This window comes from Polyodon spathula, chromosome 2, assembly GCF_017654505.1.
Source record: "Polyodon spathula isolate WHYD16114869_AA chromosome 2, ASM1765450v1, whole genome shotgun sequence".
NCBI classification, from domain to species: domain Eukaryota; kingdom Metazoa; phylum Chordata; class Actinopteri; order Acipenseriformes; family Polyodontidae; genus Polyodon; species Polyodon spathula.
In genome coordinates this window covers 89,639,082-89,666,035 of record NC_054535.1, presented here as the reverse complement: position 1 = coordinate 89,666,035, position 26,954 = coordinate 89,639,082, and the positions used below count along the sequence as shown (strand labels likewise).

The 26,954-nt window shown below is 36.1% G+C and overlaps 2 protein-coding genes across 3 annotated transcripts in view; one reads left to right on the top strand and one right to left on the bottom strand.

Annotated features, from left to right (window-relative positions):
• The window catches only part of LOC121303399 (sorting nexin-30-like), a 31,058-nt gene extending 26,528 nt beyond the window's left edge, over positions 1 to 4,530 (bottom strand). Inside the window, exon 1 of the mRNA XM_041234083.1 lies at positions 4,271 to 4,530. Within this exon, the coding sequence (XP_041090017.1) occupies positions 4,271 to 4,411 (141 nt within the window). The 5' untranslated portion in view covers positions 4,412 to 4,530. The remainder of the gene's footprint in view (positions 1 to 4,270) is intronic.
• A 126-nt stretch (positions 4,531 to 4,656) lies between these two features.
• On the top strand, positions 4,657 to 26,954 carry LOC121303387 (SOSS complex subunit C). Of its 2 annotated transcripts, XM_041234068.1 has the most exons (7): positions 4,657 to 4,895; positions 5,073 to 5,140; positions 7,115 to 7,179; positions 21,624 to 21,671; positions 22,883 to 22,936; positions 23,991 to 24,068; positions 24,837 to 26,954. In XM_041234068.1, exons 3-7 carry the CDS (start codon positions 7,149 to 7,151, stop codon positions 24,935 to 24,937), a joined length of 312 nt encoding a protein of 103 aa, XP_041090002.1. In that variant the 5' UTR covers positions 4,657 to 4,895; positions 5,073 to 5,140; positions 7,115 to 7,148; the 3' UTR covers positions 24,938 to 26,954. The 2 variants fall into 2 exon arrangements, with proteins under 2 accessions (XP_041090002.1, XP_041089994.1); XM_041234060.1 differs by lacking the exons at positions 21,624 to 21,671; positions 22,883 to 22,936; positions 23,991 to 24,068; positions 24,837 to 26,954 and adding exons at positions 15,571 to 15,664; positions 16,600 to 16,690; positions 16,966 to 18,392 and having other exon boundaries at positions 4,701 to 4,895.

Genomic DNA, 26,954 nt, shown 5'->3' with positions numbered 1-26,954 from the left:
CTTTGGCAGCAATTACAGCTGTGAGTTTGTTGGGATAGGTCTCTTCCAACTTTGCACACCTAGATTGGACAATATTTGACCATTCTTCTTTACAAACCTGTTCAAGCTCTGCAAAATTCCTTGGGGAGCATTGATGAACAGCAATCTTCAATTCATGCAACAAATTTTCAATTGGATTTAGGTCAGGGTTCTGACTGGGCCACTCAAGGACATTTACCTTTTTGATCCTTAGCCACTCCAGTGTAGCTTTGGCTGTGTGCTTTGAGTCATTGTCATGCTGAAAGGTGAACCTCCGTCCCAGTTTCAGCTTTCTTGCAAAGGGCAGAATTTTTTTCTCAAGGACTTCTCTGTACTTTGCTCCATTCATTTTTCCTTCTATCCTGACAAGTGCCCCAGTCCCTGCCAATGAGAAACATCCCCATAACATGATGCTGCCACCATCATACTTCAGAGTAGGAGTGGTGTTCTTTGGGTGATGCGCTGTGTGCTGCAGCTCTAAGAGTCGCTGAGTTTGTTGAGTCAGCATTGAGCCAATGTTCCGCGTCACTAGTTCTCAACGGCGAGTTTAGGAACGATTTTAAGAGTTGTTGCTTCTCAGCGTTGAATTTAGGAACTCAGCCAAAGCCATGGATGCTGGGTGACCATTTGAAGAACTTTCGGAAAGGTGAGCAACAATAAAATTGACATCTGGAGGTTTAGGACTGAATTGCAGGTAAAAATAAAAGTTGTGAAAAGTACACTGCTCTACTTATGAGATAATTGCAGGCCCTTTATGAGATATTAGCAGTTGTAGATATGGATTTGCAAATTCATACAAAAGCTCAGCTCACAGGAATTACTAATGCTGATAACATGTTACAATTAGCTGGGTAGCCTGCAAAACAAACAACTCATGTAACATACAGTACCAGGTATACCTAAAGTGTAGAATCAGTAGCATCTTATATTTTTACATATGCAAATATATAGGTCAAAGTGATCATTTTTCTCATGTTAGATTTTTTTATTTATTTAATTTTTTTTAAATAAAACTAACTACACTAATCTATACGTTAAAAACCTTAATATAAATCCATATATCCCGTAAAACAAGGTTGTACTTGAGATGGTTTGCTAACAAAAAATCACTGGGTAAATATACACAATTGTCTGTCCGCTTTATTTAATATATTTATATATATATATATATATATATTTTATATATATATAATATATATTATATATATGAACTCTATAATATATATATATATGCTATAACCAAATATAAGTATGTTGATCCAAACAATATATAAGAATAAAATGTTATTCAAGTGGTAAGTCGCATCAGCGTGTACCATTCAGGGTGGGGGTTGGGGGGGGGGGGGGGGGGGAACAGCAACAAACAAACAATGAACAGCACCCTTTCAAGCAGATGGATTTCTACCGTTTATAATAATGCCATCACAGAAAAAGCCCTGAAAAAAAAAGCAGAAGGTCTTACACCATCTGCAAAAAAAGTGAGCTACATCCTTGCAGGCTTGAATCTAAGTTGTGGCTGCCGGGCCGGTGGGCTGACCAATGGTAATGCTATTGGCTGCATTGCCAGTGGGGAGGTTTAATATCCTGGTCAGGGATCTTGTCACCTCTTGGTGCACGGCTACCGCCTGCCTGCAAAGTGCTGAACTGACAGCCATGTTCCTCCGAACAGTGAAATCACCATCGGAAGAGATCGTGTGGAGGAGGTGCTCAGAGCTAAAACAAAAGAGTAGCCGCTACAGGGGAGCAGGGGCAGAGGAACTGGTTATTAAAAAAGACAGCCTATAACACTCAAACTGTACAGACAGCTGTCTGCCAAAAAACTTCTTTTCTGACCCTGTGGGCACAAGCCACCCTCATGCCAGGAAGCCAGCAGCCACACAGGCCAGTTCATACAATTAAAAATGTACAGAAGCAGCTCTCTGCAAAAAAAAAAAAAAAAAAAAAAAAAAGCATTTCCTGGACACATACATTGTTATTATTACTGTGTTTTTTTTCTTTCTGTGGCTAATAATTTGCTTTATATATGAATCCTAAGCAATATTACACAACATCCTACACTTTGGCCTTGAATTAAGTTTAGTGGCCTTGGCGCCCTCTACAAATGTATTTAACGTAAGGCCATTCTGGCCTTGCCTTTTTTTTTTTTTTGCCCAATTTACAGCCCTGCTACTATAATGTGAAATAAATTACTGTTGGTAACATTATTATACATTTCCTAGTGAAGTTAACGTATAGCTTAAAGAAACATGTTCTGTAAGAATTTGTATTTCTGCCAATATTTGGTCTGACATGCTACACTGAATACACTATGTAACACAATTTTTGTTCCTGGGTAGTAAGTGTTATTTCCTAATTGCTTATGCCTCAAAAGTATAGAAAATGGCTATTATTCCCCACAGACTTTGCTTTTGTGACCAGGACAGTGATATTTTGAAATATCACTATTTCCAATGGGAAAACGGGCAAATGTGTGTCTTTTCGTTCACATAAAGTCAGAAAAAAACAACATATGAATCCAAATTAACATGTATTTATACTAAAGTAATACAAAAATGACTACAAAAGATTTAGAAGCGAGTAGTTTTTCGAGATTTATGATTATACTGTAAATGGTCATGGTCATGAAATGATGAAATGCTGCAATGTTGTTTAAAAAGGTTTTATCTTAACTGATACAATACCAGCTACTGTAGTATTATCATTCATATTTTCATTTGTCGGTTTAGCATGAAAATACAGAAAGCAATCATATAAAGAACTCCAGGGCCAAAAACAAGTGCACATTTCAACATCTGCTGTGCCACTATCAAACAACAGCATCACTATGACACATCAATGCCACCTGCAATGTGCCACCATCACAACAAAGGCTCACTGTTGTAGATTACTACAATTATCTCTGCAAAGCACCACAACTACCCCTAAAATACACAAGTCTGAAGGATACATTCTCAAAACAAAAACAATGTCACCCTTACACTCTACCCAGTACACTTCCTGTTTCACATCATCCTGCTAACAAACAGATCCTTGTGGCATTCCACCAGCGTGTCCTGTAGCACCACATCCAGATTCACCATATTTATTTAGTTACAACTGTACAGTATTGTATTTGAACCTTTTCAGTCAATCATGGAATGCTAATTTCTCTTTGAAAACACAAATGAGAAACGCACAAATCTGATTAACCCAGATTTCATTGTACCCTGATTCCTATTCAGAATTTGGCCTTAATGTGTCTGACAAGGTTTACTGAAACTAGGACGAGTAGCAACAGCTAACAGCCCAGAGTGCTAAGATAAGGGTCAACCTTTCCTTGTGAGTGATACTTGGCTACAGTACTTTATGTCTGGTATTTCATTTCACCTCACCACCAACATAGATGTTTGGTGAGGTGATTCATATCATTATTATTTTGAAATTGCTGGCATGTTGTTTGGTTGACAACAAATCTGGCACACTTAACAGTCTCTAATCTGTGACATACTGTAAACTTATAATTATGTATGATTATGAATCGCACAAACTAAAAACAGTAGTACACTCCAATTGGCATGTGTGTGTTTGTTAGAAACGCACACACTCCAACTACTTCTATAGCCGCAACAGACTGTGTGTGTGTGTGTGTGTGTGTGTGTGTGTGTGTGTGTGTGTGTGTGTGTGTGTGTGTGTGTGTGTGTGTGTGTGTGTGTGTGTGTGTGTGTGTGTGTGTGTGTGTGTGTGTGTGTGTGTGTGTGTGTGTGTGTGTGTGTGTGTGTGTGTGTGTGTGTGTGTGTGTGTGTGTGTGTGTGTGTGTGTGTGTGTGTGTGTGTGTGTGTGTGTGTGTGTGTGTGTGTGTGTGTGTGTGTGTGTCTAAAAGTGTTGTCCAGCTAACAGAACTAGCTTTACTGGCCGAGATATACGTTCAACGTTAAATGTTTTCAACATTAGTATCGCATGTTATAATAAAATGCTCCTGACTGACTTTTTTTTTTTTTTTTTTTTTTTTTTAACTCATAATCTTTACCTATCGTTTAAACCTGACCACGGGTTAAATGTAATGTATTTTCTTGTATTAGTAAATAGACGGTTTTGCCCAACATTTTATTTTACGCTTGAGAACTTTAAATTCTATAAAATCGTGTGTGCACTACGTGACACCAAACAAACTACTTTACTTAACAATGCAAAATTGGCTTTAACTTGTTTTCGTTTTGTAATTTCCTTTCAGGTTTTCTCTGTGGAATCCATTTAACAGTTGGAAAATGCTTACCTTGTCCCCTATGCTGCTGGTGTTCTGTAGCTCTGGGCTGGGTGTTGTTAGCGCTGCCTCCTCGCAGGAGAGAGGATGGAAGATATCATGAATGGATTTCTTCCCTGAAGATGGTAACAATTTAGGTGTGCTAACACTCATTGTGCAAGCGACGGGGCAATGGGTCTCCACTGCTCTCTCAGATTTTCAGTAAACGATTCGCTCTATGCCTAGTATTGTTGTTGCCACTCCTCCAGTGCCTAAACTAACCCAGCCTTTAGGGACTGTCAGCTGACTCGCACAGTGCGCAGCTCAGGAAGTGCCGCATTGAGCTACAGGAAACACCTGTGAACTGCAAGTGTAATGTTACCATCGGTCATTTGGAAGCGCTGCAGCCTTTCTTGTATGCAGTTACTGTAGTGTAAAATAAAAAAAATGCAGTTATTATTCTGTGTGCTTCAATGACAGCACCTTATAAGAATGGCAAAAAAATATATAAATCACCAGTGAAACAGAATGCCACAATACAGTGCAGTTACTAAAACCAATAACACGACTGCGTGATGTTTCATGTTTTTTGACAGTGTTAATACAATTAAAATGTATTGACTTGCTCACTTTACTCGATATGCTGCTCATGTTGAAAGTAAGTTTAAATGTTGACGCCAAACATATATATTTAAAATAAACAATGTGTCAATAACATAGTTAATAAATTAATCTGCCTTTTATTTATTTTATTTTTTTTATTTTTGCTGAACGTAGTAATGTATCTCTATTCTCCGATTGGTTGGTTCTCATTTTGCATCCTTCCTTCCCCCAGCTGTTGAAACGTCACCAGAATGGGACGCATGCACCGGAATAAGACGAGCGTTACTGGTATAGTCTGAAGTATGGTGGTTTGTTTTGTATCACAATATATCTGTGTCTTTATTTTGCGGTTACTGTGTATACATTTTTAGCAAATGGGAATAGGTTGCACAGAAACCAGCGCAGGAGAAATCAAATAGATCCACGCAGCGCTCTTACACATGGTAGCATAGAAGTAGTGTAGTGTGGAGATTCTTCTGTTTTGAAACTTAAGTTAGGGTAGATTAATCATGGTCTTAAAATCTGGACGTTGTAAGTCGGTCACTGTGATTCGTTAGATGTAAGATAATAACATTTAATAACGTCTAGTTGTATTTTTTAATCAACTTGTACATTCAATAAATTAGTGACCCAGAACTTCAAACAAGACATAGTGAGGAACTGTTCCACTCACACCAGTACGGTCCGTGGGGCTAGTCCACCCTTAACTGTTGTTCACAAAAGTTTGTTAGGCACCTTATTAAGAAATGATAATACATTTTAAAAGCATGTCTGATGCAGATCACATATCATTACAAAACTATAAACCCTCTGCCACGTTCACACCAATGCCAGTGCAAGTGTATTAGGGGGGTAATTCGGATCAGGTGTGGAATAGCCACAATGTGCTTTTTTTATTTTGTATAGAAGTTCCCTTTCTTTGAGACATTCACCAATGTGCACAGGCTAATTCAGATTTCAGTAATGCACACGATCTGTGTACACGAGTTAGTATTTTGTGTAAGGAATCTGTTAGAAACTTCTTGTGTTTTAAATTAAACAGGCACTTTTTTATTTGGAAAGCTACACAGTTTTCATCCCCCAAGGTCTGTGATGATTCTAATAGAGCACAAGCAATCTCTCTTGACAGTCCAATATTTGATTTCATGTTAGCTACCTCAAGCAATCAGGTGTTCTTAAACTGCATGATTTTTGTGATGGGCAGAGTACTAAGAAAGCATGGCACTTTTAAAATCATTATTGTAAAATGTGTTTCTAACAGTAGTTTTTCCACCAAATGTTAAAATGAGAAGTATCAAAACAATTTATTTTGTACATAGACCTTTAAGAGATTGTATTAAGAACTTGAGATAACAAGTTTACTTGTCCTTCTGCCACACACATTCTAAACCATATAAACTGTACTGTAATACATTGTAATTATTATTTGCCAAGATCCCTTGTATGAATTTACAAATGTACAGCCTCTGCTACAACTAATAATAACCCCTAAACCATGTCAGCTAGCGACTTTCAGTGTTATAGAAACTCCTAGCAAATTCAATCTTTAAGTCATCCTTACAGTATTTTCAAGAACGTTTCTTTGACATAAACAGACTGGAACTTACATCTCTTAATGTGTCTCCACTTCAACATTATAAAAAGCAATAATCCATATGTTGTGCAGAGATGTTCCTTTATTATACCAACAAATGTAAACATCTATACTCTATTTTTTACCAAATTGTCTCTGTGCTAAGAGGTCAGTAACAGCCTGTATATCAGACTTGTATTACAACAATACTGACAAACACATTTTGATAATCTATAGCACAGTACTAGTAAGTCACAAATAGTTTTTTGCAACTTTGTTGCAATGTCAGTAGAAATTATTACTTACAGTTTGTTTTATATCACTACCATTGAGCTTGTATTTTATAATCTCTTCTTTCCCAATTATCATATTCTTCGGTCTGTATCTTTCCTACTGCCAGCACTTTCTGATGACATACATCACACACTATAATGGCAATCTGTACTGAATTTTGTAATTGTTCAGTCATATCTTAAATGATTAGTGCTGTACCATTTAATAAAATGGTATTAAGCTTAAGTCTTGCTGGGCTGAATTTCAGTTAATAGCTTGCAAGATTTTCTTTTAAATGTTAAACTGGAATGCAATTCTATATAAAGTTGAGAAGAATTATGAAATATCATAGATCAGGCCAGACGCTTTTTTTCAGAACAGTTAGTGATAACTGTATCTCTTCTAATACTTTCATATTTTTGTCGCAGGCTAGAATCATCTACTTTCCTTCCAGTTAGAGAAATGGCATCTACGGGCAATCCTCCAGGTCAGGGTAAGTAAATCTCTTTATTGATTGTTAAAACAAAGATTTAGTCAAATAAAAATAAAAAATAGTCTTCTCAATGTGCTGTATCTTCAGTGTTGTGCTATGGCTGTCTTTTACCATATTCATTATACATGAGGAAAAGAAGCAAAAGAGAGTGTATAAGAAACAGTTACTTCTTGCTAGGACTTGAAGTCCCATCTGTGGAAACCTGCTCAATCAAATGTAGAAAGGGAGTGTTTTTTTGCTTTGTTAATAAAGTTTGTTTAAAAGTATGTGCTAGTGTATTTCTATTTACTGACTGTGGTTTATAGACAGGGATAACTGCAACTTTTGCTAATAGATTTAGTTTAGGGGATTCTTATCCTATACTAGCATAGACGGATGAGTCAGTAGAAGATTCCTTCAGCAGGACGTGCATTACAGTAGAAGCCGTGCTTGAACACTTTTGGTCAACTTTTGTTTATTTAGCTGTGTTTATTCACTGTGTTTTGTGTTGGATATTTTGTGTTGATTTTCGCTACACTGCGTTTTATGTATTCACCCTGCTTGTGTGCATTTTTACCATTATTGGTATTGTCACGTGGTGCGACCCTGTACTAATGCTACCATTGCTGGTACCCTTGTGGCAGTCACTTGCAGCTGTAACAAAGATTGGCTTTATTTTATCTTTGTAAATATTGTAAATAAAACCAGGGTGCCTGTGTGGCATTTTGACTGCATCCCTTTCTCTCTCTCAACCTCTCACACCCCTATTACAGGGGTACAGTTGCAGACAAAAGTATTGGCACCCCACGCTTATTGTACCATAATTGAAGGTAATAAGCATTTGGTGAACATTAACCACTTTAATAAAACAGAAAGCAAAGTACACAATTTCTACTAATTTAACTAGTAATCTTTAGCAAAAAACAAACAAACATATATCATTTAAAGGATTCGTTCATGACAAACCTATTGGCACCCCTGCCTTTGTATATCGTCTGACCTTTAGCTTTTATTATGTCTTTCAGACATTTATGATCATTCTTAACTAGTATGTTTCATCTTGTTGGTGACATGCGCCCATTCTGTCTTGCATGTTTCCTTCATCTCAGACAGATTGGACACAACTTTTTTCAGATCAGTTCAAAGCATTCTACTGGAGTGAGATCTGAGGATTGCAATGGCAATTCCAGAGCTTTTATTTTAATTTTCATCAAGAATTCCAGAGTTGACTTAGCCGTATGCTTTGGGTCATTGGCGTGTTGGAAGATAAACTGTTTGCTAATCAACCTATGAACAGGTGGTATTACTGTACTTTGTAGAATGTTTTGATACATGCCTGAATTTCATTTGATCTTCAGTCACATGCATGTTTTCATACCATGAACTGCTAAAACACCCCGATATCCTGGTTGAACCACCTCCATGTTTAACTGTTGATACAGGGTTTTCTTCATTGAAGACTTTCCCTTTATTTTCTCCAAACATACTGTGGTCATTTTTGGGGGAAGTTATATTTTCATCTAATTGAACCAGAGCATTTTCCTTCAGATTCCTGTTCATATTTCTAGGCACGTTTTAGACGCTTTGTTTTCTGTGTTCAGGTGTTTTTGTACAGTTTTTTCATCCACTATTATGCCTGATGATTCTAAGTCTTTCTTTAAATTTGAATTTGTTCTTTGGTAGTTCTTGATCATTGCTCTGATTGTAGATTTTGGTATTCCATATTTCTGTGATACCTTACTGCAGCCATTTCCTTTGTTGCAGTTTGCTATGCATGCTTTTCTCAAAACTGAATCCGACTCCTATGTCTTGACCATCATCTGCTGTTTTGCCAAAACTTTCTTCTTCAACAAATATTGGAAATAATTACCTCTTTGTCTAGCTATTGACTTTTTAATGCAGATTAATTACTGTGTAATGGTTTTCAATCAGTGCATATACAGCAGCATTTTTAAATTAGTTCCATTACATTTTTACAGACTTTTAATGTAAAGGTGCAATACTTTTATGATGAACAAATAATTGAAATTGTGTGGAGGGGTTTTATACTTTATACTTTATAAAGACAGTTTGTTAAACTACCTGAATTTGCTCAGTTTCCCCGAGTTGCCGAGGGGTTGCAGCGGTGAACCGGGATAAAAAATAATAATTGAACATTCCAAATTGGGGAGAAAACAGGGGTAAAACCATTGACGACAACTACATTTATTTAAAAAAATAAATAGATAAAAAAAACTACCAGAATACGTATTTTGTTTTTTGTCATTAATTGGTGACTAATGCTCATAAAATGTTTGTAGTTAACATGTTTTCTTGAATGATGTTATATTAGGGTGCCAATATTTCCTGAAGCTTGTTTACTTCTATGGGTGAAGTAAGATATAAAGCACAGAAAGAAAGAAAAGGAGAAACCTTGGTAAAAGCATTTTTTGCTTTCTGTACTTAAGATTGTGTTCTAGTGTTGCATTAAGCCCAGCATATAACACCTGCGCCCACCCCCCTCCACTCCACCGCCCCCCCCAAAAAAAATGAATCGCGGATCATTGAATGTGTGTACTGAAGAGCCAGTAGTAAGAACTCTTTGAAAACACACTTAAAAATGAGTCACACTTACTAAGGTAAGCAAGCTAATAATTGTGTTCTCATTTTGATCAACATAGGTCTTTTTTTTCCTTTATTTTTTCATTTTTCAAGGACAATTTGACAGGCCGACATCACCAGATTCTAATACCCTCAGTGAAAGCACTAACAATGGTAGCCTATGTGTATAGTAAATAGAATGGTCCAATTCCAACCACATCCTTAATCATTTAATTTAACCTTTGTTTTCTAGAAGAGAAACAAGCGAGAACCACAGCATCAATGGGTGGATGGTAATACAAACCCCCTGGAAAAAATATTGGCCCTTGTTGATATGCTATTACATTTATTTAATTAAGGTTAACATTCATATTAACCTTTCTGTTTTAAATTTTATAATTAAAAAACAGACCAATGCACGACAATGCTAACTATATCAAGCTTTTATTAGGTCTTTTTTTTCTAATTAGACAGCACAATAGATAAGCAAGAACAGTCCATATTGTTTTACTGTATCATTGTTTATTTTATTTTAAATGTTTTGGTATTATGATTTAGTAGCTGTAAAAATAGACAGATTTTGAAAAAGGTAGTCAGGTGTCAAGCAGTTATTTAATAGGTGTAAATGTTACAATTAGCCCTTACTGTCTTCAGCATAAACAGATCAGCCTATGCAAAAGACAATGAGGAAAAAACACTGTTGGGCAGAGGGCAGTGGACCGTGAACAGTGAGCTGTTGTAATAATTAAAAGACCATAACCTCTTGGATTTTCAGCAGATGGTAACAGTATAATCGTAAATCTCGAAAAACTACTCACTTCTAAATCTTTTGTAGTCATTTTTGTAATACTTTAGTATAAATACATGTTAATTTGGATTCATATGTTGTTTTTTTCTGACTTTATGTGAACGAAAAGACACACATTTGCCCGTTTTCCCATTGGAAATAGTGATATTTTGAAATATCACTGTCCTGGTCACAAAAGCAAAGTTTGTGGGGAATAATAGCCATTTTCTATACTTTTGAGGCATAAGCAATTAGGAAATAACACTTACTACCCAGGAACAAAAAAAAAAAAATTGTTACACGGTGTAGATAGTAAGCAAGTTTTTTTTTTTTTCTACTGTATATATTTGTACAGGACTGAGTAAAATTCCAATTGAATTAAAAACTAAACAACTAAACCCCTACAAGAAGATATGTTCGGACAGTTTTCGGATAGCGCTTAGTGACCTGCAAAGCTCTAAGTTCCTCTGAGTTTAAGTTTTCACCGTCCAAGCTGAGGGCGAGGTAAACAGACAGCCCTTGTTTTATCGCCTGCTGTGCTGGCACTGAACTCTGCTGGGGAAAAAAAGGACGTGGAGGACTGTGCTGTACTGTAAGTAGTTCACCTTCGCTTGTCTGTCGGGACTGTACCATAAAATACAATTTGCTTACCAAAGTGTGTGTACGTTAGTTTGTATTACATGGTTGATTGAGCCTGCAGTGTGTTCAGGGGAATCACATGCACATAGGCAGAGTTACGCATTTCTTTTTTGAGCAGGGGTAGAAAAAAAAAATCTTTACGTTTCTTTATTGCGGCATTTGTTCAAGGGCAGCATCTACTAAAAAGCTGATATCTGAGTGAAGCGTTAATTCAGGGGCAGCATTAATTCAAAGTAATATGGTATTTCCCAATGCAGTATCATGTATACAATAGGGTAATTTAAACTACATTATAGGAGTAGAAATGCAATACATGAAAGATGCATCAAAAGCTGCTAATGCAACAGTTAAAAGGAATGCTATTAAAGCAGTCGGTAGGCCTTTAACTGAGATGAGTACTTCAGTAGAATCAAGGCAAACATTAGAAAGGTTCATTAAAGTATTTGTTCCTCGTAAATGTATTTTCTAATCAATGCTATTAGTTCAGTCCTGCACTTCCACATACAGTGGCCCTATAATTATGCAAGTGTGCTTATGACTGTATGGATTGAAGAGAATGCAAAAAATGAAAATCCTTTAGCACTGACTTGGGGCTGTGTTTTTTGAAAGGGTTTATGATGTGAATTAACTTTTAACCTCTAAACCTGTTTAAAAAGGTTAACGATTGCAAATCTGATTTATTTAATCAAAACAGTCTTTAAAAAGCTCTTAACAAAACAAAGTTATATGAATAGGGCCCATTATTTGTGTATCTTCTGCAAAATAATGGGATTGATTCCATTAATCTAAACAAAAATTGAGTTAGATATCCCTGCTATGTTGGTAGAAGCCAGCATTGAACAAATGCAGAATGCATTTCAGGAAATCTGTACACATTTTGATAGCCATACAACAATACACATTACTGTCAGTATATGCATATAGTATGTTAATGCTTATAGGACAGTGTATTATAGAGGAAATACTAACACACTGAGGCATCCATAATCGTGTCTCCCTTTTTTGCGTTTTGTTTTTTCAAAGACAAAAGTTCTATGGTACAGTAACTTAGTTAAACATGTTAAACATTTCTGCAAGGTAATTGTCTCACTGTTGTTTATTCCTGAGATGTGATTCTAATTTTAAATCCTTCATTTCAAACATATTTCTGTCAATAGATGAACATCTTATCGCTGGCGCATACAACCTGAAAACCTTAAGAGCAACCATATATTACACTTCATGGATACAAGCTGTACCATTACTGTGTTCTTTGCAGATGTAAAGGAGCGTTGCCCACTGAAAGAAAAATGACAAATAGGCTTTCACTTATAAATAGATTTCATTGCTGTTCCTTTTATAAAGTACCAGACAGACGTCTGTTTCGCATGGTCCTCATAACTTTGGGAAGAGGAAATAGAAAAGCAACAACATCGTTAACCCTTTGCAGACTGTGAAAACTCTACCCTTTTCAGGTCGGCCTAACATGACAGCTGTAGGGCTTGTATGAGTTCAAACATCCACCTAAAGTATACAGTATTATACCTTTCTAAAATGCTAAAGGTTATTAAGAATATTGTGATGATTATTAAGAAAACATGACGATAAAGTATTCTGATTAACTTGTTTGAATGTTTCCTTTAGAAATGTACTCTTAAATGTTATGTAGTGATCTTCAATCTAAAAACTGTAAACTTACCAGTAGTAGCCACAACTCCCAGTAGCAAGGATCAGAAAAATTGTTATAAATACATGGTTTTGATTTTACTCAAAATTGTTTGATGGGTGCACAGGCTTATCTACTTCATCATCTTCTCCTTCTATCCTCAACATCTTCTGTAAAAAAAAAAAAAATATATATATATATATATATATATATATATATATATATATATATATATATATATATACATACATACATACATACATACATGCATATACATGCATACATATATACATACACACACAGTACCGTGAAAGTATGTGAACCCTGTCTGGTTTTTCTGCATTTCTGCATATTTTTGACACTGAATGTTATCAGTTCTTCAACCAAAATCTAATATTAGATAAAAGGGACCCTGAGTGAACAAATAACACAAAATGTTGATACTTATTTAATTTATTTATTAAAGAAAGTTATGCAACACCCTATGCTCCTGTGTGAAAAAGTAATCACCCCCTTAGACTCAGTAACTGGTTACGCCACCTTTAGCATCAGTAACTGCAGCCAAATGCTTCCTGTAGTTATTGATCAGTCTCTCATAGCGCAGTGGAGGAATTTTGGCCCACTCCTTCATGCAGAACTGCTTCAACTCAGTGACATTTGTGAGTTTTTGAGCATAAACTGCTCGTTTCTGGTCCTGCCACAACATCTCAATGGGGTTTAGGTCTGGATTTTGACTAGGCCATTCCAAAGCTTTAAATTTCTTGTTCTTCAACCATTCTGATGTAGACTTACTTGTGTGTTTTGGATCATTGTCTTGCTGCATGACCCAGCTGTGCTTCAGCTTCAGCTCACGGATGGATGGCCTGACATTCTCCTGTAGAATTCTCTGATACAGAGCAGAATGTTCCTTTAATGATTACAAGTGGTCCAGGAACTGATGCAGCAAAGCACCCCCAAATCATGACACTACCACCACCATGCTTGACCGTTGGTATGAGGTTCTTACTGTGGAATGCAGTGTTTGGTTTTTGCCAGACCTCAAAGGCACTTGTTGGCCAGAAAGTTCTACTTTTGACCCATCTGTTCATATAACATTGTTTCAGAACTCTTGAAGATCATCCAGGTGCTTTTTGGCAAACTTGAGATGAGCATTCATGTTCTTCTTAGTGAGCGGTGGTTTCCGCCTTGCTACTCTGCCATGAAACCCATTTTTGCCCAATGTCTTTCTGATGGTGGAGTCATGAACACTGACTTTAGCCGAGGCGATAGAGGCCTGCAGATCCCTGGATGTTGTTATAGGGTTCTTTGTGACTTCCTGAACGATTTTACACCTTGCTCTTGGAGAGATTTTGGCAGGACGGCCACTCCTGGGAAGATTCACTACTGTCCCAAACTTTCTCCATTTGGACAATATGTCTCTGACTATGGTTTGGTGGAGCCCCAGAGCCTTGGAAATGGCTTTGTAGCCCTTCCCAGTCAGATTTATATTGGGCAGGGCTGGCCCAAGTCAGGCCTGATTGTTAACCAAAGAATTCAAACAGCTGACCCTAATTATCCCTTTTAATTTGGTTGCATTAACTAGAGGGGCAATAACTTTTTCACGCCTGAAGATTGCATGTTTGATTACCTTGCACACCAAACAAATGAAAGAAGCACCAAACTTTGGTGTCATTTTTTCTCTAACTCCCTCTATATACTAATTCAACCCACAAAAAGATCTGACCAAATTCACTGTGAAAAATTCCAGAAATGCAGAAAATCAGACAGGGGGCAAATACTTTTTCACGGCACTGTGTGTGTGTGTGTGTGTGTGTGTGTGTGTGTGTGTGTGTGTGTGTGTGTGTGTGTGTGTGTGTGTGTGTGTGTGTGTGTGTGTGTGTGTGTGTGTGTGTGTGTGTGTGTGTGTGTGTGTGTGTGTGTGTGTGTGTGTGTGTGTGTGTGTGTGTGTGTGTGTGTGTGTGTGTGTGTGTGTGTGTGTGTGTGTGTGTATATATATATTATATTTATATATATACACACACATGCATTTACATCATCGATCTAATTCTAATGCCGCCTGCAAAGGGTTAAGGATCAGCACCATTCAGTTGCTTGTACTGTAGTTTATTTTGTCTTCTTAATTTTCTACTGTTGACAAACTAGTGAAGCATAAGCTACCTAGAAAAGTAATGCCAGTGTGCACATCTAAAGGTCGGGAAGTGTTGTAATAGTGTGTTATTTTAATTTATTTGTAATTAACTATTGGCCAAAGATCAAACAAGCTTCCATTTAAGGTACGTCCTTATCAGTCTAGTCTTTTGAACAAAGTTGTTTTAGTATTGATTATAAAAACATGTTTGTACTATTTTTGTGATTGGTCTAACGTTATATTTTCTGTTGGTTCTTGTTATGCACCTAGGACTGCCTTGAAAACAAAGATGTGTCCTTTTATTAGATTTTGCTGGTATAATTATATTTAAATAAATGTAAAAAAAAAAGATGTTAAAAATCAATAAATCTGTATAGTTCCACGTGATGTTGAAACGAAAAGCTGTATCCAAGCGATGTTGCTGAGCACCCACTCAATGTTTCAACAATGTTTATGAATTTTAGACATCATGTAAAGCTGACATGTTAGGTAATTACACTGCAGAAAATGTGTGTATCTTAGAAATGTAAGATACTGACTTCATATTTCTGAGAGACCTTGGCCTCCAGCTTAAAAGGACAGCCATACTCCTCTCATTTAAAGAAGGATACAAAAATGTTTGTTTTTTTACAGGTTTTCAAAATAAAAACCGAGTGGCTATCCTGGCTGAACTAGACAAGGAAAAGAAAAGACTGCAAAACCAGTCAATGAGTAACCCTGGAGCCAGGTACTCTGATAGGACCAAAAAACATACGTAGAAAATATACAGGCATTTATAAAACACAAACATCTTGAAATGAGGCACTTTTGTCATTTTTCACACCTACTAAATATTTTGTAAATTGGAAATGTATTATTGGCACACCAGTTTTAAAAAGTGTATTTTGTTGCATATGATGTTAAACTGTGTGTATACTAATTACTTGAACAAGTGCATGCTGTATACACTTGCTGTATTTGATGATACCTTTGGACAACCCCTTTCAGTTTTATATATATAGTCAGCACTCTCATATCTGAACCTATACAATTTTGACTTCAATCACAGTTAAACGAGTGTGACGCATATCTGATCATGTTGTTTACTATAATTGATTTTGTTGGTAGAGTACTATATTTTCAAGAGACGAGAGCCCTAATGTCAACTATTTTCACAGATTTAAAACTGTTTAATGATTAATTTTGCATTACCGTAACTTGTCTTGTTCACTTTGTTTTTGCTGCATTTTCGTCAAGTGAAATTGGAGGAAGTGCTGTGTAACTGCACAAAAAAAAAAAAAAAATGTATAAACAAGTACATTCTGACATTGAAGAGATGGGCTTTGTATCAGAAAACTGGTGATGGAGTCAGAAATCACGTGTGATGTGTAAGTGCATTAATTTGTTGCAAGTATATAATGGGAATTGAAAGGGCGGTAAAACGAGACTGACGTGTATCTAGGGATCGGATATCCGAGAGCTGACTGTATACAGTTTTAAAAACATTGAGTCAGATTCTGTTTGACTTTTCTGTCGGTCACCTTGTGAAAAATGTAACACCTCTTCATTTTCACCACCACCATCAGAAAGAAAATGAGTCCATTGATGCTGGGCTCTGATTTAACATTAGCAATAGTTCAGTGGTTTATACTATCTTCATACCTCCTTTTTTAATAATCACAGCATTCCTCTATCAAGACCTGCCCTGAACAAAGATTTTAGAGACCATGCTGAGCAGCAGCACATAGCAGCACAACAGAAGGCAGCCTTGCAGGTGAGTTGCCAGATTACTCACTGTTAAAGCATACTCATGATTTTTAATGCAGCATACATTGATATGGTACAGCCTGTAAATTCAGTTAATAGACATTAATGTCTCATTAGAAGGAGGTCACTTTCCAGCAGAAAAGTGACCCCTTACACCATGATGGGGAGTTGGTGGAGCTCTGGCTCAGACGAAAGAGTGCACCATACTTGATGAAAAACTTTCTGGCAGGCCCAGCAAACTTACATAGACTAATGTTTCCAAGTGTTTGACCCTCTTTTCAGCATGCCCATGCACACTCGTCAGGATTCTTCATAACTCAGGATTCTTCATTTGGAAATCTTATTCTTCCTGTCCTGCCACGACTTGACCCAGAATAAGGCAGTGTGTACCTGTTCTGAGATCTGAAGGGAAGACTCGATCGTACATTGCTTCTCGTATTCAGAAGGAAAAAAAAATACAATTCAAACTTTCATTGCAATGCTTCAGCATGGGAATTTTTTCTTTCTTTTTTTTTTTTTTTTTTTTACAGTAAAATTTGACTGCTCCAGATATTTTTTTTGAATCAAAGAAGACAATACAGAGCAATTTTGTAAACTGTTCAGCTTGGCTTAACTAGAATCAACAACATTTGATAATGGAACATTACAATCCTGTTATTTACCCATTATGACCATATCAGATTTTTCTACCTGGTGACTGTATGTTAGCTTTTCGCAGTCAGTTTTCTGTGCATTTTTTTATAATTTACATTTTTCAATAAAGTCTGAAAATGTGGTGTTACTCTCTGTGCATTTGCTATCTATTACAACAAACAGAACACAAATCTGGGACTATTTCCACTCCACTGCTTTGTCCGTATTTCACAAATTCAGTTAGTCTATGTTGACAGTAAATTGTACAGGTACTATATTTTAATGTATAAGGTCCCTTCATTAATTCACTGTTTTCAACACATTTTTTTTTTTTTTTTTTTTTACGTGCAAGTCAAATAAACATAATAAAGTGAAAGCGCTGTACATAGATTGTAAATATTGGAAAACTGGAAAAGGGAATGCTGAAAATGAAAAACTCCTCACTCTTTTTGTCCCACCTGTCAGAAATTATATTAGGATGCAGGAATCTACTAATCAAAGTGGTAGAAGATTGCTTTCAATTGTCAAGCTCAGACAAGGACCATCATGTAATCTGACAAACCTGCAAGGTGTTTAAATTCCACTAGGGAAATTGGGGGTATAAAAATGCATTAAAGGCTGTTCTCAAGTACTACGTTACATCAGTAATTTGTGCAACCTTGGCTAGGACCAAACAAGCACCTACTGTCATTCCTGTCATGTGCTGACTTGCCCGTCATAACTGAAACTGACCTGCACCAGAGGGATGTAGATTTACACATGCCTGGGATTTCATACTGGGGACAGCTCATTTACGTGAAGTGTTAAATTTGTCCAACTGCTCATTTAGTATATGCAGTATATGCTTTCTGTGTTCAATAATAAAACCCAGACGTACATGTTCCCGAACAATAAAAAGTTCTGTTTTACTATTTTCTAATTGGGCCACAATTATTACCATTGTACTGATCATTTAAACTACAATTGCGGAGCAGTTGTTATTGTTATACCAGGTGCCTGTTCAATAAGGTTCTTTTATGTATATACAGCTCTGGAAAAAAATTAAGAGATCACTGCAAAATTATCAGTTTCTCTGGTTTTACTATTTATAGGTATGTGTTTGGGTAAAATGAACATTTTTGTTTTATTCTATAAACTACTGACAACATTTCTCCCAACTTCCAAATAAAAATATTGTCATTAAGAGCATTTATTTGCAGAAAATGACAACTGGTCAAAATAACAAAAAAGATGCAGTGTTGTCAGACCTCGAATAATGCAAAGAAAATAAGTTCATGTTCATTTTTAAACAACACAATACTAATGTTTTAACTTAGGAAGAGTTCAGAAATCAATATTTGGTGGAATAACCCTGATTTTCAAGCACAGCTTTCATGCGTCTTGGCATGCTCTCCACCAGTCTTTCACATTGATGTTGGGTGACTTTATGCCACTCCTGCCGCAAAAATTCAAGCAGCTCGACTTTGTTTGATGGCTTGTGACCATCCATCTTCCTCTTGATCACATTCCAGAGGTTTTCAATAGGGTTCAGGTCTGGAGATTGGGCTGGCCATGACAGGGTCTTGATCTGGTGGTCCTCCATCCACACCTTGATTGACCTGGCTGTGTGGCATGGAGCATTGTCCTGCTGGAAAAACCAATCCTCAGAGTTGGGGAACATTGTCAGAGCAGAAGGAAGCAAGTTTTCTTACAGGACAACCTTGTACTTGGCTTGATTTATGCACCCTTCACAAAGACAAGCCTGCCCGATTCCAGCCTTGCTGAAGCACCCCCAGATGAGTCCAATTTTCAGCTTTGCCCAACACCTGGTCGTCTAATGGTTAGACGGAGACCTGGAGAGGCCTACAAGCCAGTGTCTCGCACCCACTGTGAAATGTGGTGGAGGATCGGTGATGATCTGGGGGTGCTTCAGCAAGGCTGGAATCAGGCAGCTTTGGTATGAATCAAGCCAAGTCTCTTATTTTTTTTCCAGCGCTGTATGTCCTGAACAAATGACTAATTTTTATAAGGTGCCCCGCCCCAGTGCGTATGTTTGTGTTTTATGCTGTATGTGGTGGGTGTATTATTGTTGGTGTAGATACAATGGTTGACGGGTCATAAATTGGGCTATGTAGCGCAAGTGATTTAAAATGTGTATTTTCATTTAGGCACAGGGATTGTACAAATTAGTTCACATGCTGGGATTCAGTTGAGTGATTAATTAGTAATTGAATCCCGGCACAGCTGTATGTGTAGATGCACAAATCACTCACTCTGGGTTGGGTGTTCGGAGAGTGGAGAATGGAAGTAGAGAGTAGATAAAAGAAAGATAGCAATTGCTACTCGTGCTAGAAGCACCAGCACCATACTTGTTGTTTAGTGTCTCTTGTTTGTCTATTTATTTTAGTCAAGAAGCCATTTTATTTTTTTTGTTTTGTAAAAATCTTTTGTTTAATAAAAAGCTGAGCGCCGTAGCGTCTCAGTTTCACCCACAGTTGCCTTGTGTGATTCATTTCCTGGCATGACGTCACCACCAGTCATCCTGTTCACAGGCCCCATACAGTATTTTACAAAGAGCACTTTCCATATTGCTGGAATATTTTCAGATTTTATTTTTCATTAGCATTTTAGGGGTAAGATCAAGGCCTGAATAACACAGATTGTAGAAATCAAACTTCAATATGATAATTCTATGGTAAGTGTGTAAAACTGATTTATTAAGAAATGTAGGTATCAAATACATTAAACAAATGCTAGACTAAGCATTTTAGTATGGTAACGATTAATACCAGTACTCCAGACAAATCTCTGTTCTGAACAGGGTCCAATCCCAACTAGTTCAGGTTAGTGAGACTCTACGTTATTATTTTATCAGGACTCGTTAATTTTACTAATACTTACCAACATTTTAACATTAGACCAAGCTTTGCATCACCTGCAAATTTGATGAGTTTGCTAGTCATCCCCCGATCTAAGTCATTGATGTAGATAAGAAATATGTACTAATACACACTAAAAACAAGGTATTGGTTTATGAACTATATTTTAGGGCTAATTTTCAACCCTCTTTCTCCAGACTTTAAATAAGTTCTAGTTTTTTTTTTTTTTTTTTTTTTTTTTTTTTTTAAAGGAGTTATTTTACAAAACTACAACCAAACAGCAAAGCAATATAATTCAAGGTTTATTAAACACTATCAAAGTTGTTTGTTTCTCAGTTATGTACCATTAATTATAGAGTGAAGTAAATGCTTTGAAGATACTGAATGAGAACAGTCTTCTGTGTGGTCAAAATCCGAGACAAAGCTGCAGATATTTTACTAACTGTAGTTATAACTATTACATGACAAGTGCAAAAATAAAAGTCATGTAAGTGCATCTTTAAAGTTTGACTTCAACTGAATCAGTCATTCAGTTCTGCAACAAACTGCAATACTCTTAATGGACTTCGTGATGTCTGTTTATTCTACCTATACTGTATAATTCCCTCAGGATAACAAAATTGTTTTCCTCATTTTAGATCTTTCTTTTGGGTTTGTTTTGTGTTGTGGTGAATGCACCCACTCTTTTTTTTCTTTGTGCAAACAAGCTTGGGGGAGAGGGGGAGGTAATGCATGTTGTCATTCACTTCCTATTTCCAAGTGGCACTGTTCATTTGGCCACCTTTGTGTAGTAGGTTTCATACATCTCTCTCCCACATCATTCCTGTGAGTACTAAAATACCAGACAGGACTAAATCCAACTCATTGAGACCATCCAATCAGAGAGACGACAGCAGTATAAGAAGACCTCACAACTATAAAGTATAGGCAGTGAAAGCTATCCACACAATTGGAGATCCCTCATAGAATCCAAGAAGAGAAGAGACAGAAGATGAAAACTTTGGTTACCATGACAGTTCTACTCTTCCTCACTTATCTAACTGGTGAGTCAGAAAGCAGGTTGTTGTTTGCATCCTTCTAGATAAAATTGTCTTCTCAATGCAGATCCAATAGGGAAGATACTTTTCAGATCTACAAATTGTAAGAGACTGAAAAACAGAAGTCTTTATGGTGTGCGTGTCTTTGATGGTCAGAAGAAAGAAGTTTACTGTAGTCTTTAGCTGTTGAAAAATGTCATCCAAATCTTAATTGCATATCACTGTAAAACAGAAGGATATCCCAATTAAAGATTCTTTACTGAATATTACTTTCAGTTTTGTATTCTAACTGGGTTTGAAATGGATATTAATTGCACGGGATGTCCAAAGCTCAGGTACATCCTTGGCAACAATGGTTACATCTACAAGCATTTGTTCATCTGTGTTTTTTTTTTTCTTTTTTTTCTTTTAGAACCTGCATATGGACTTCAGAATGACAGAAAATCAAAGCTCAAAAGAGGTAAACGTTCCTTTTCCTAATGTGCATTGCCCATCACATATCTGTGAATGATGTATCTATGTAGTGTAACATTTTGTAAATGTAAAATTTGGGTATTGTTGCTCTTTTGCGTTATGCCTGTTGTAGAATTGTTTTCACTTTGTTATTTCTGGTGCACAAGACAACATTGAAAATGATGAGCCGAAGTCAGACGTCACAGTCTGAGTGATTGTTGTAACATAGTTAGAATGTATATTTATTAAACAAATAAGTGAATGACAATTATTTACAAAATTATTTATAAATATGGATAGAGGAAATATATACCTGGCACAATGTTTCGTTACCGATTGCTACCCTAGTTTCTATAGATTAATTTGTTTTATAGATATATAAAGGCTACCGGTACAATTTAAACCCTCTGATGAAAAAGTCCTGTCATTAGTTCTGTTTATCTCATCATGTATTGTACATATATAAATATCCTGTGTCTTCTGTTTGTTTAATTTATTGGTAGAGTAGATTCTCTGCACTTCAAACCCTGGTATTGACGTAAAATCACAACCACGCTATCACAATCAAATAAATACATACTGATAAAGGCAATATCATAATTCTATGTGTGGTGTGCAAAGCATTTACAGCACAGTCTCTGTATTTTGTATTCAAATGCATATTAGTGATTGTTGATGAAACAAACCGTCTATACCAGGCATTTTATTAGTAAGAGACCGATTACACTGTAAGTTTGTTTAGAGCCTGGAGCCTGTAAAGAAAAATGACTTCTGGCTGTCAAACCTCATGTCACTGTATTTATATTGCATGTAGGAATGCTAAGTGTGTCAAAAATCACCCCTGCAAGAAAACCCCAGCTGGATTGAAATAAAGTTAAAAAGCTGCAGTAATTATAACCATCACTACTTGAATCATTAAAAAAAGACCCCTTTCAGTTAAATAGCTGACACTGTGACATGACAGCTGCTGCATCCCACAGTAAAACCTCTTGAAATGATCCAATTGGATATTAAATATTCTCAGCTGTATCTCAGAACACCCAGACAGTTGAGAAGCATTTGACTATTACTTCTGTTCCTATAAGTAGCCAAAATATACAGTTTCTTATGTAATCCAGCCTATATGCGATATGCTATCACTAAATAAGTTTTTTCTCCAAAATCCTGAACTAAAGATTTCTGTTTTTTTTTGTTTTTTTTTGTTTTTTTTAATCTTAGCTTTTTTTTCAAAGAAGTCCTTGGTACTGGCAAGTGAGGAGGACGAAAGATACAGTAAGAATTTAAAGTCAAACAGTCTATAAAATAAGCCTATACTTTTTGTCTTGCATAAAAAAGATTGTTCTTAAAATTAAATTGAATTATGGCACTGCAATCATTATAGCTGCTTTTACAAAGTATCAAATAATAACAAAACATGTTAACTGTGTGCAACTATTGTATAAAATACCCCCAAAAAAGTTATGTTGATCACAGGTGTTTCTATTCCCCAGTGTCTGGCACTAGGGAGTAAATCACTGACAATTGTTGGAATCCGTAGTAATACTAAAAGAAAAGTATCGTTTTTGTCAATAAAGAAATTGAGAAAGTCTCCTTGGCAAAATGTTTGTCCTGGTATTTTAAGTTTCTTTTAGTATTGCTATATACATCACCATGCATATGATTGTTTGAAATCTTTTGAGCATATCTTAGTGCTTCACAGTATGGCAACCAACACTGAAACATTACACAGATCAAGGAAATATGTGTTGGAAGGCATATTGTGAATTTCATTACCTTTTGCCCATGCAGGTGTTAAGGAAAGCCCTGTTTCTGTGTTCTCAAAACATAACGAGTTGCTGTGGTTAGAATCAGGAAAAAAAAAACATGCTTCCATTCCTTGATTCACAGTCTTTTTGAGGGGCCATTTAAAACTATTAGATTACTGATAAGTCAAATGGAATAAATAAGCAACAAATAAATAAAACAAGCAATAGTAACAGTTATATATTTGCTAACCTAAAATATTAAATGGGAATCTCATCCAACATTATGCCCATATTGGTAAGAGTTAATGTCTTTCCCATTTTAGAATTATAGAATCCTGACTGCTTTTTTCTGTGCGTTACACACAACCACCTACTGTCTAAGAAAAATCTTTTTTTTTTTTTTTTTTTTTTTTTTTTTAAACTATACAGTGTGATTCCACCATTTTAAAAGCAGCAACTGTATTTCTTTTCTGCACTACAACACTGACATTTCCCCTTTAAACACATAGTTAAAGTATTGTGCTGTCTAAGCTAACTGTATTTAATGATAAAGCTGGATTTATGGACCTTGTCTTTCTCAGGCTGTGTTGTTGAAAAATGTTTCCCAGATCTGGAAGACTGTGCGAGTCCCAAGACCAAGGCCATGTATGCAATCTCAGGTAGGTGCATTTTTTAGTATTTTTTGAGTAAAGCAATCACATGCTAAAAGGGCAAAACTGACAGTAGATAACAGTTCCAAGGTAAAGTGAAGTGAATAAATGTTGGCAAATGTTACATGAACGAACCTGAGGTTTGTTTGAAATTAACCTAAATGCTAACCAAAAATGTGTCCCATTTAATTAACTTAATTGTAAATAAAATGTTACAAAAGGTGTGGTTTTGCTTTTTTTTCCACAATATAACACTAAAGGCTACTTCATTTTTATGAAAGTAGTGGGAGATGGCAGCTTTAATGTGTGATGGTTGGGTGTTGAATACATCTACATACATTTAGTAAAAATGAATGAAGGACAGATCTGTGGGTGGCTCACCTGGTAAAGACACAACATGTCATGCAGTCAGGGAAGTTTAGGTTTGTGTCCTGGATGTGTCAAGTTGCTGATCTTGGCTGAAGATCCAAGTGTTGCATTGGCCTTGCGCTTCTGGAAGTACAATCTTCAGGGACTACTTCACTCCACTACAGAATCCCCTATTGGCTTGGTGCCTGGTGAGCTAGCGCCATGGGCTGGCCTTTGCCCTCCAGGGGGCAGTAGTGATGCTGACATCCACTGTTGTCCGAGTTTCTCGATATAAAAATTAGGTTGGTGGTTGGACACAAGAATGAATGTTTAAAGAAATCAACATACTTTCACAACAGCAGATTGTAATGAATATATGTAAAAAAAAAAAAAATTAAAAAACCTACAACATACGTTTCTTTATTTCAGACGGAGAACAGAGGAAGATTTTGCAAGTCCACTGTGTAGTTCAGTTTGGGGTTTGCACCACCAACTGTTTTAACATCCGAGGGATTGCTGACAGCGTTTGATTTTTCTTTGAGCATTGGGTGCTGTTCTCAAAAGAGATAGGTGTTCTTATATTTTAATATACAGTTATTCATTTGTGGTAGTAGAATTCACAACTACAGATTTATATTAGTTTCATTTACCTGCTTGACAATTAGACACAGAGGCAAAGATATTTTTTACATTTAAAAAAATCTATATAAGTAACATGTCAAGAAAAGTGCATCTCACAGCAGATAATACTTGATACACTTCTTCAGTGAGAGAGGAAAGGGAAGAAGTGTTTCATTAAGATATAACTCCCAAGTGGTTTTACAAAATGTGTATTTTCAGATTGCACCCAATTAGTCCCTATTATATGAACAGTCCCAACAGGCCCCACCTATAGCAACACAAACTCCCCGGTATAGGGTCAGCTGCAATTAAAACCTTTTTCCTATTTTTCAGTGTAGTTGTTCTCTACTTTGTGGACATTTGATTAACAATCACTAAATGTTAGTAAATAAAGCTTTTATTTTTTTTGGTTTAATCTGAAATGCCTATTAATTCATTACATGTAAACATTCATTATTATTGATTGAAGACCCTTGGCTGCAGGTCTTAGTGGTTTATGTAAAAAGCAAACCCATGCTATAATTTGCCAGCATGGTACTATTCCTTTTGAATGTGTATGGAAGGGGTTTAAGTTGTTCTCCTCGGTGATTATCATCAAACATTCCTAGTGATCACTAGTGATCTGTTTTCAATTTAACATAAGTCATCTGTGTCACGGTGCATACACACCTGCCTACTATCAGCCCTCAATAAAAGTCTGCCAGATCAACAAAGTAACTAGGTAACCCATTCTAGTACCTCACCACTCTCTGTGTAAAGAAGTGTCTTCACTTCCAACTATATTCTCTAGTCCTGGTTTCTGTGCTGAAGAAGAAGAAGAAGAAGAAGTAGTTCATTTTTTTCTACTAGTTTTCCTCTAGGCAATTTCATATCATGTCACAGAATTTTAAATTTAATCTTGGGGTTCTAAATTAACATGAATTTTGTGGTTGTCTTTGCATGACATGACATCAAGAGCTAGTGGCTGGTGATGATACCATGATTTAAAAAATGTATTAGAATTATTTTGAGTGTCACCTTCCACTCCAAATGATAAAACACATTGAATTGCTTCACACAACACTGTGAGAACAAAAATCTAAAGAACCACTGCCAAGTACATATACATAAGACTAAAAAGGTGCCACACTCAGTGGTATAGATTCATTTCTTTTATTAAGTGTATGGTTGCATTCAATGCAATATGCTCCAGTAAGCATACCGATTTAATCAGCCAGTTTAGAATAGTTTATACAGTTCCAAACCAACACAGATTTAACAATTTTGACTGGCTGCCGTATTCAGAATTAATAATTAAGTTGATGATAATAAATAGAAATGTATTCATTTTTTTTCCCCAGTGATTTCATAAAGCTTACATTGCCACCAGTTTTTTTGTTTGTTTGTTTTTTAAATCATATGACCATGTGGCTTCACCTACAATATTATACCTGTTTGAAATATAAAACATTTTAAAAAATCTTTCAGAAATGTATAGCTTTCTATACTTCAATTAATCAACTACATTTTTTGCAACCCCTATTAGTTATTTTACTTTTGTCCATTCAAGCATTATTGATGAGAACTGTCACATTATATGCAACAAGATAAAACAGAGAAAGTCATAAATAACAACACTAAGGCAATACACACAATATTTCATTGTACCAACCAAAATTGTTAACTCAATACTTATTGTTGCTGTCTGCTGTGCCCTACATATCAGTGCCCTAAGATATTTGCAACAATACATAGTCACTGTAGGCAGCAACAGTAACATGTGAGAGTGGTATAAAAGTCAAAAGATATACCAAATAATTCATTTGTCTTAAATAGTGTCAGCAGAAAAGATACGTACAGTACATATTTTATTGTACTATCTATTAACCACAGGATATTTTCAAATTAACAGATTTTCTGAATAGCAACTCTTGTGTTTTGTTTTTC